The following is a 10,603-nucleotide window of genomic DNA, read 5'->3' on the forward strand; positions in this document are numbered from 1 at the left end:
GACGATTTGTAATATTTGCCTACTATTGCTTTTATTTGTTGCAAACTTTATTTCGTAACAACGGTCAAGATATTTTTCAAAGGGTAATAACAGAGATGTAGGAGCAACAATTAAATTCAACAGTTGTTTTGTTACTGCTGTCATCATTTGTCCTGCCACAAGACAGAAAATATAGATTTTTTAAAGGTTGAAGGTGGTGACAACGTATGCTACAAACTTCCCATAGCCATCAGATGTGATGGAGTAAATGTATAGTGGAAATAAAGTTGAATGAAAAAGCAAAATTGATGAATCTCACAAAATAAAACCACTGACTGTTACTGTAAAACTATGCTGCAGTACTTGCGTGAATGTACTCAGTGTTGCCCACCTGCTACAAGTACAGTACACCAGCTACACCAAACACACCCCTTTCCCAGCACACACACCCACAGACAAACACACACACACACCTCCACAGCAGTAATCCCACCAGGTTGTTGGGTTCTATAGGGGTCAGCGTTTGCCGGACGCAGCTTTTATTTGGGCCTGATTACTTTTGGGCACAGTCATCGTATGGCCTCTGTCGACAGGGATAACGTTCATTGGGGTCGGATTGGAGTCCGCCTCACTGGCTCCATTCACTGGGCCCGGCACAATCATTTAGGACTGGCAGACCTAACACCTAACCCACAGAGCCAGGCCAGCCCAGTCAGCAAATACAACCCCCCATCCCCAAACCCCCTTTAGTAATCAGAGAGGAGGGGGGAGTAAGAGGAGAGAAAAGGGTGAGACAAAGAGAGACACAGGGAGACGAAGTGGAGGAGAGAGTGGGAGACCTGAGTGAGCAGCTCCTGCATTTCTGAGTACTTAGGGAAAGAGGTGGGGCATAAAGAAACAGAGAGAGATGGTGTGTGTGTGTGTGTGTGTGTGTGTGTGTGTGTGTGGTATGGTATGGTGTGTGTGTGTGTGTGTGTGTGCGTGTGCGTGTGCGTGTGTGAGAGAGAGAGAGAGAGAGAGAGAGCGGGAGAGCAGACATAGCTTTTCATCAGCTGATTGGCCAGCAGGTCTTTTGAACCAAAGCAGCTTTTAGGTAGTTTTGAGTGTTTGACCCGGATGACCTGTCTGGCAGACTACTGATCTGTCACTGAACTCAGACGTTTGAGATCCCTAAATGTGGCTGCAAGCCCAAACTCCCACCTCCCACCCCTGGGATGTACATCTAAATGGTCAAAAACTGCAAAAACTGCATGTGCATAAAAAACAAATTAATTGCGTGACCTAAGTAAAGCAAGAGAGAAAAAAATGCAGCTTGAAAACGTTTTCCCATTTGTGGTTATACCGTTGTATAATAATATAATATAGATTATAATATAGTCTATAATATAAAACTCATATATCATTAATATAAATAACATACACTATTCTGATGGTTGTATTATGTGTTTACTTTGTATCAGCTGGCCTCTGCTGCTCTCTTGTGGTGCAACTGAAAGGTTGTGCTCTTTGATTTAGGACTAAGAGGAAGGACATCTATCATTATACGGCAGTACAGCTGTCATTCACTGTAATAAGGAATAAAAAAGAAAGTTGCTTAGTTCATAGCTACACTAAAGGGTTACTGTTATTGACCTTATAAAGTGTCACATGTTGAATTTCCTTCATGTTTACTTCAGCTTTATAAATAACAAACACAACTCTGTGATAATAGCCTTAGTCAGGGCAAATATATATATATGAAACTGTTCCCATGTAAAACCAGCTGAACCTGGTCAATCCCTGTCAGCTGTTATGTTTCTGTCTCTGTCTGTGTATGGCACATTCAAAGTATTAAAGGTCCCATATCGTACTCATTTTCCAGTTCATACTTGTATTTTGTTTTTCTACTACAACATGTTTACATGCTGTAATGTTAAAAAAAAACTTTATTTTCCTCATACTGCCTGAATATACCTGTATTTACTGTCTATCTTAAAAGCTCCATTTCAGTGCATTTCAACGGAATTGCATTGCTAGGCAACAGTTTGGGTCCATGTTTACTTCCTGTCAGCTGATGTTATTTACATACACTGCAACAGGAAATAAACTGGGACACATTTAGAATGTTTATGTTTAAAACCGTCTAATGATCTAAATATTAAGTCTAATCTAAGTATATTTGTGACATCACAAATGGAAAGATATCCTAACGGCTTGTTTCAAACGCGCAATTTCTGAATACGGGCTGTGTGTATTTCTCCACATAGTGAGTGTTTTGATAGTTTAACAGTATTTATATAGCACTTAAACCTGCTTTATAATATAAAAGACAGGAAAATCTCACTTTTTTACAATATGTATATAGAGTATATATTTTGGACTAACATGAAGAGGTCAATAAAAGCTCTTCAAATGCTCACATTTCTCACAAGTTATTTCTAATGATGGAGCTGTTAGGAAAATAAAACAGTAATAATAAACAACAGCCTGTTCTCCCTCCTGCCCTCTGGTAGAAGATACAGGACCCCCAGGACTCTTCACCAGCAGACTGAGGAACAGTTTTTTCTTCCAGGCCATCAGACTTTCAAAAAGATAATTCATACAACACCTTCTCACACAAAAATATATCTTATACTGTATATACTCTATATGTTCTTAGTGTATATGTTCTTAGATTCAAGATTCAAGATGTTTATTGTCACGCCGGTTATACAGGTACAAACGTGTGAAATACTTTTTGCTGGGAGCTCCATTAAAATAATAAGTTATATGACATTTACATTTACATTTACATTTTTAAGTTATATTACATTTACATTACAATTATAAAAGGAAATACTTTGTACAAGGACATATTAATAACATATACAGGCATATTAAGAACATATACATTAAGAACACATGTTCTTAATGTATATGTTCTTAATATGCTTGTATGTTCTTAATATGCCTGTTCTACATATACAGTATGTATATGTTCTTAATGTATATGTTCTTAATATGCCTGTATATGTTATTAATATGTCCTTGTACAAAGTATTTCCTTTTATAATTGTAATATAACTATTTATATTAATGGAGCGTCCCAGCAAAAAGTATTTCACACGATTGTACCTGTATAACCTGCATGACAATAAACATCTTGAATCTTGAATCTTGAACCAAATATAATATAAAATAATTTATTTTAGAAATATTTTACCTAAACTCCTTAACAGTGGGCCATTTTTATTGTAAATTATTCCTCTATTTATCATATACGTTAACATACATCATTTTATTCATCATTAAAATATACATTTACATACATATCATTTCTAATATACATCTTGAATCTTGAAAATACACAGGAGGCTCCTTTAAATGGATCAAACCATTAATGACAGAAGGGGAGGGGGGGGCGTCATTATTAGCCATTTCCACAACATGATGGTATTTCTCTGAAATCTGCTGCACAAATAAAATAGACATTGTAATTATAAGTTAGACATTATTGTTTAATTTAAGTGACCAAAATATTTAACAATAATACCAACTTGGCAAGTAATGTCTACCGGAAATCCCCTGTATTTACAACCACACGTAGCTTAGCTCTGTTGTGTATCCAGGCAGCAGGGAGCTAATGAGATCTTCTTACCTAACGGCGTAAAAGACGCCTTAAAGAGGATTTTACTTGTCAAATTAGACAATACTGTGAATATGACAGACATGTTTGCGACTACGGCGAGTGGCAGCCGCCGTGACGGCTCTAAAAGTGACTCAGAGCGGCCTCAGACCACCGCAACGACGGAGTACTGCGCAGAGTTGCAGCAGTGGATGTGGCAGTATTACTGTGGCTATGCCAGCTGGCAGAGCTGGATGGCTCTGTCAGCTTTACCTTTCTCTCCTCCGTGGTTTCCTCCAAGTGTTCACACACCTGGTGCACCTGCATCGAGCTCCGGTGGTGGGCAGCCGGCTTTTGACACCTTAAACCGGTACAGTTACCCCTATCCCCCCAGCTACCCAGCGTCCTACCCGCATCTAGGTGCTGCCCAGACCTCAGCTACTGATGCCAGCCGGTCAGCCCAGCAGCAGCAGCAGCAGCAGCAGCAGCAGAATGGGAATCCACCTCAGGCAGGTATGGATCAGTCTGACAGTGTGAGCTGCTGTAGTAGTAGTAGTAGTAGTGAAAGGCCTACCTCATGCACAAATCCTGTTTAGCCTGCATTAATCCTTTTTTTGCTCAAAGTCTTTTTATTGGTATTCTGTACAAAATCCAATAAATAATTGTATAAACAAAATATTATATACCCCCCCTTTCCACATATAACAATATTACTGCACCATTAAATAAGCAGAGTTAAAGGGTCTATTTGTAACTTTCAGAAATGCTTAACAGCGACACCTGTGGCCGTTAAGTCAACCAAAGTCAGAGTCTGGCTCGCGCTTGCTCGCTCTAAATAGACATGACCGAGCATCGCTCAAAACAGCGAGGCGACACACGTCAGCTAAAACCACAATATCACTCTATATTTCACCTGCTTGGCAGTAATGTTAGCTGACCAGACGAAGGTCTCTGCATGAATCAATGCTGATCCTAGTGCTGGATTTTCCTGCTTCAGCCTCCCGGGCTGAAGCAGGAAAAGCGGGTCGGTGCCGGGGCTGAAGCAGGAAGAGAAACATTATGATCTCCGACCGTGGTGGGAGGGAGACACCGGCACCTGGTCGAATCTGTTTATATCATGTTTATTTTTGTTTATAGCTTATTTTGTATATTGGTATATTGGCTTATTTTATTCTAAAGATTTTAATCTATTCTTTTGTTATTATACTGCTTACTTGCATCAACAAAACCAAAGCAAATTCCTAGTGTATACCTCTTAAACCTGGCAATAAACAGGGGGGCTTTCCTTTGCATAAGCCAGGTCATGGGTCTGATGGGAAGAAGGCTTAAGTGTATTGCTCTGTTGAAACAAGCTTATATGCTTAGAGTCATTCCCATGTCTTTCTCAGTGCTCTTAACCTTTAGTCCAGTAGACCTACAGCTAGTCATTGTAATTTATTTGAGTGTATAAATTAGACAGGTCCCATTTGGGGAGTATTCTCAGTACACTTGTCTTTTAATCAGTTTTTTGTCTTGTCTTTGTCTTTTAATAGGTGCAATATGTTAAATAGGGACAGTGCGACAGTCAGCGTCGGCTCTAGGGACATACCTTGGGGGTCAGGGTCCGTCCAGAAAGGTCACTGTGCCCCCTCGGCTGAATTCTCTCCTGACAAAAAACTAAACTGAAATAACAGCTAAGCTATAAGTAAAATTAAGTCATACAGTTTGGTAATGGAAGGACTTAACACTGCAATGCAAAATAAAGCACAAAACAGGGATAGTTTTGCATTTAGGAAACAACTAGGACATGTACTTGGGCTTAATTACATTGTTTTTTATGGGAGTGTCCTAACTGGCCGCGAGCAACACGGCGATGCACAGCACGGCGCAACGTTTTGTCTGAACTTCTATCGGATACACGGTTCCTATTTTTTCCTGTCACTCATATTGAGAGGAACGGCTGATTTAGTTTAGATAAAATGAACCGAGAAAACCAGGTCAGTTGTCCTGGATGTAAATGGAAATATTAACTTGATTACTGACACTTTCAGCACAGGCATTGACGCTCGCAGTTATATGTAATAAAATTCTAATACTCTGGCGCTGACCCTGGCGACAGTGCAATATGTTAAATAGAGACAGTACAATATGTTGCATCTGTGTAATATTGGGCTATTGTCTGTGCAATATGGGCAAGACGATGGACGGTGCAGTGCACTACCTGGGTGCAATACCTGCCATGGTGTGTGTGTGTGTGTGATAGTATGTGCCATTATGTACGTGGACTGTGTATGTGTTGAAACATCTGTTTCTGTGGAACTGTTTCCCTGTCTTGTGTGGAATCGTTTATTATTATTATTGTTGTTGATGCTGTTTTAATTTAGTGTTTGTAACTGCAGTAGGACGGAGTCCAGGAAAAATTCCCCACGTGGACAATGAAAGTATATCTTATCTTATCTTATCTAATCTGCTTCATACAGGACGGGAGTACACCATCCCCTCTCCTCTCCAGAGGTTCCTAGCTGAGACAGTGGACTTCTTTATCCTGTTTTGCGTAAAGGCCACCATCGTGCTGTGGATCATGCATCTGAGTGGTATGAAGTGAGTGAAACTATGAAAACACTATTCAGGGGGATCTTTCCAAATAAAATGACATAAAAAAACAGCCCAAGCTGTTGGGCCAGTTATGCAAAAATAAAGAATTGGCATGCAAAATAGTTTGCATCATTGCTTTAATGTCAAGCTGTTTCAACATACTCCAGATCCATCCTCCTCACACAGGCGTATACTGTCTCTCCTCTTTAAAGGGACATTGCCAAATTCATCACCCACTTCATTGTGGAGGAGATAGATGAGAACACGTCCATGGAGGACTTGCAGAAGATGATGGCTGTAGCTCTGGTCTACAGGGTGCTAGTGTGCATCTACGAGGTGAGTCATATTTTATCTTGACAAAGGTGATGTAGATGGTAGATATTGAAAAATCACTCGTCAATTTTTGTAGTTCATGTTAATTAGCTGGGAATACATGGCCATCATTTTTAGCAGGCTGGCAATGGTTTTGTATTCATTTAGATAGCAAAATTGTGATAAATATTGATATACTGCCCCAAATGAATATCACATTGATCCATGTGTACATTTACAGTAACATCTTTCAAGTCTACAGGGAGGAAATGTGAGTGCATAGTGTGGGTGGAGTAACTCTTTAATGCTGTTGTCACACATGTTCTTCCTTAATGAGAAGAGTCAGGCACAGTCAGAGTTCCTCTACAACACAACATTACCTCCCACAGAGGACAGTGATGCAACGTTGCATTCATAGTTGCCTGAGATGAAGTCATGTATGGCGTCTCTTGTTCAACGTCTGCGTCAGTGGCTTGTTTTCCCAGGTGGGAGCCAGCCTTGGGACACTCAGGCTCCTCTGCTCAGACTAATGCCATCTGACAGGTTTCCTTCCTTCTAAGTATTTGAGGCTTGTTTGTGTAAACCTGAAAATGTATTTCTCACCTTTTTACTCGTGCAGCATTGTATCAATAATAAGTTCAGGGAGCAGTTGCATAAAAATAGACCTAGTCTTTGTCTTAAATATACAGACTTGCTAGAGACACTTAAATACACCTGTTGCATAAAGCTTCCATATGAGTGACTTATGTTAAGACGGACTTAGATAGCCTGTCGCGCAATGCATTATGGGTGAAATAAGTCACTTCACAGAATTGAAAAAATGGCGGATGCAACAGCAACATCGACGCCACACCAAAAATACCGAAAAGATAAACGGCTTAAATCCAACGGTCACTAGAACTGTTAAAGATGTTCAGAAACAATTCAAGAATATGGTACTACAATCTAAAAAAGCAATGGATAAACAGCTTAAATAGTTAGCTAAAAGTAATGGGTAAACATTTGAAATAGTTAGTTAATATTGAGTTAAAAGTAATGGGTAAACATTTGAAATAGTTAGTTAATATTGAGTTAAAAGTAATGGGTAAACATTTGAAATAGTTAGTTAATATTGAGTTAAAAGTAATGGGTAAACGTTTGAAATAGTTAGCTAAAAGTAATGGGTAACAGTCGAAATAGGCCAAGACTAGTCTTAAAGGTCCCATATTATGCTCATTTTCAGGTTCATACTTGTATTTTGTGTTTCTGCTAGAACATGTTTACATGCTGTAATGTTCAAAAAAAACTTTATTTTCCTCATACTGTCAGCCTGAATATGCCTGTATTTACTCTCTGTCTGAAACGCTCCGTTTTAGCGCATTGCGACATAATTGCAACAGAATTGCAACATAATTGCAACAGAATTGCGTTGCTAGGCAACAGCTTGGGTCCATTTGTACTTCCTGTCAGCTGATTTCATTCACATACACTGCAACCAGGAAATAAACTGGGACACATTTAGAATGTTTACATTTAAAACTGTGTAATGGTCTAAATATTGTATATTCGTGACATCACGAATGGGCAGAAATCCTGACAGCTTGTTTCAAATGCAGAGTTTCTGAATACGGGCTGTGTGTATTTCCCTGTGGATTGAGTGTTTCAATACTTTCACCGTATTTATAAAGAACTTAAACCTGCTTTATAATAAAGAAACATGAAGATTTAAATTTTTTATAATATGGGACCTTTAAACTGGCCCCTGCTCATAACTTTTGTATAGTGCATTTTATTAGCATGGTCAGGAGCCCACAGCTATATTAACAATGCATCTCCCATTAGGAAAAATTAAATTGCATTCAGTGATAAAATGTGTAAATTGTGTCCTTCTTGTCCCATCAGACTATCTGTATCTGGGGTGCTGGTGGTGCCACGCCAGGGAAGTTCCTGCTCGGCCTGCGGGTGGTGACGTGCGACACATCCACTCTGGTCCGACCCAACCGAGTCCTTGTAGTCCCAGCATCTAATGTTTCCCTCTCTGCGTGAGTGATCACATACTGGACTCAATTACTTTTGGATTTGATTGTCCATGTCGGACTCTATGATTGCGTCTAAATCACAAACCAATTGTCTCTAGTGGTCTCAAGTATCCATCTGTGGTGGAATTCTCAATCTCGTTTTGTCTCGTCTCTCTTTCCTCTTCAACAGCTCTACGGTGCGGGCACTTAATAAGAACTTCTCCATCGCCTTCCTCTTTCCCGTCTTCATCACTCTCCTCTTCTTCCAGCACAACAGGACTGTGTATGACATTGTGGCGGGGACCATTGTTGTCCAGCGCAGAGGGGTCAGATAGCCTCGCCTCAGGCAGCAGCAGACTCTCTTATACTTGACAGGATAAAGGCAAAGCGCACACACAACCCACGTGTGCTGAGTGTCTTCAATTTAAACATTGATAAAAGCAACGCATTCGCCCATTTCTTCACTGGATCAAGAACTTAAACTGCACTTTACAATTGGATGCATACAGGTTTAGGCCTGGGTCGTTGGAATCAAAAGAGTCCAGCTTTTAGTTGTTGTTGTTTTTCTTTTTTTTTTACCACTGAATCAACAAATAAGCTGTCAGAAAACCCTCTAAAGTATTGTGATTTTTGATAAGCGCAAAATATGTTCAGCTGAACAGGGTGCTGTCAAATGTTCCCGGGATGTCCAGAGACTTTTCCTCACATTATGTGAATCTTCTAATGTTTGCTCATAATATAGTTTATTTTTGTGAAGCTTAAAGTCCCTATGTGTAGGATTCAATTATTAATCTTCTACAGACAGAAACGTATGCCATCAGAATAATTTGATAATAAGATCACACAAGAGTTCTACACATAAAGGGCTTTGGAGCAGGATTCAATGTCAGTAGGTTCTAAAAGTGTCATTTTCTTATATGCATTGTTCTTTTTCATCAAGGTAGTAAGGGTGAATCAAATGTTTGGTTTGCTAATGTTTTTTCTGTTGCATTGTAATTATTCGCAAGCACTCAGATTGAAGAAAAATAAGGACAGGCTTACTATTTTCATTCTTTGTTCCTATAGATATTTTGATGAAGAAGTATTGTTTTGTTATTTGAAATGTAACGATACAAACTTTTCTCCCCGTTGTGTGAGGTATCAGGGCCGCTGACTGTCTGAACTGCATCATTGAATGCCACTGCTCATGTCAGATTTCTACTTATGCATAATGTAAAACTCATCTGGCATCAAAGATTATTAATGAGTTCACTAACATCCACAGTATGGTGACTTATTAGTATCATAATAATAATAATCATACACGATTTATGCAGAATGTTGAGGCCACAATCATATGATTCATGGTCTCAAATATCCACGTGTTCACATTTGAAAGACAAACTAATTCAAATATTTTTATAAAACTAATTGTATCGCACATATTATCTTATTTAGCAGGCACATTTTGATAAAACCTAAATAAAACAGCCACCTGCTGATCTAGCATTTACACAATGACAACTTATTACCATTTAAGGAGATAGCTGTTGAAGATTGAATAAAAGATTCTTCTTTAAGATGATCACTTAAAGACTTTTGTCCCCTTGCTTAAGTGAAAATGTAATTGGTGTCATTGATTGGTCCAAAGGGGAACTTGTTTCTTAACAGCCTTGATCTGTGCAGCTCTGAAAGTGTAAGCAAAGGGCTTCAGCTGTGCACAGGAGATCTTTTCTATCTTTTTATAAGATATAAGATTTATAAGATTAAGCCTCAGCCGCTTTCTGTCTGTGGAGCGACTGGGCAGAAAAGTCAGGCTGAGATTTTTGTCATCCTGGTACTCTTTTTCCTCCGTCATGTTCCAACTGTGGAGTGCGACCCCAAGCCCCGAGGAAATGCCTGAATTAGGGCTGCGACTAACGTTTATTTGTGATTCCTAAAGCCCAAGATGACGTCCTCAAATGTCTTGTTTTGTCCACAACTCAAAGATATTCAGTTTACTGTCATAGAGAAGTAAAGAAACCAGAAAATAATCACATTTAAGAAGCTGGAATCAGAATTTAGACTTTTTTTTCTTAAAGAATAACTCAAACTGATTGTTTATCAAATTAGATGACGATTAACTGAAAAGTTGACAACTAATCGATTAATCTTTGCAGGTCTAGTCTGAATATAGTAT

The 10,603-nt window shown here is 39.1% G+C and overlaps 1 protein-coding gene across 1 annotated transcript; it reads left to right on the top strand.

The window, feature by feature from the left end:
- Positions 1 to 3,528: 3,528 nt before the first annotated feature.
- fam8a1a (family with sequence similarity 8 member A1a) lies at positions 3,529 to 10,018 on the top strand. The gene is made up of 5 exons (XM_037795621.1): positions 3,529 to 4,075; positions 6,022 to 6,142; positions 6,349 to 6,472; positions 8,330 to 8,469; positions 8,636 to 10,018. The coding sequence occupies exons 1-5, from the start codon at positions 3,658 to 3,660 to the stop codon at positions 8,778 to 8,780; spliced, it is 948 nt and encodes a 315-aa protein (XP_037651549.1). The 5' UTR covers positions 3,529 to 3,657; the 3' UTR covers positions 8,781 to 10,018.
- The last annotated feature ends 585 nt before the right edge of the window (positions 10,019 to 10,603 follow it).

Source organism: Sebastes umbrosus, chromosome 15 (assembly GCF_015220745.1).
Source record: "Sebastes umbrosus isolate fSebUmb1 chromosome 15, fSebUmb1.pri, whole genome shotgun sequence".
Classification (NCBI taxonomy): Eukaryota; Metazoa; Chordata; class Actinopteri; order Perciformes; family Sebastidae; genus Sebastes; species Sebastes umbrosus.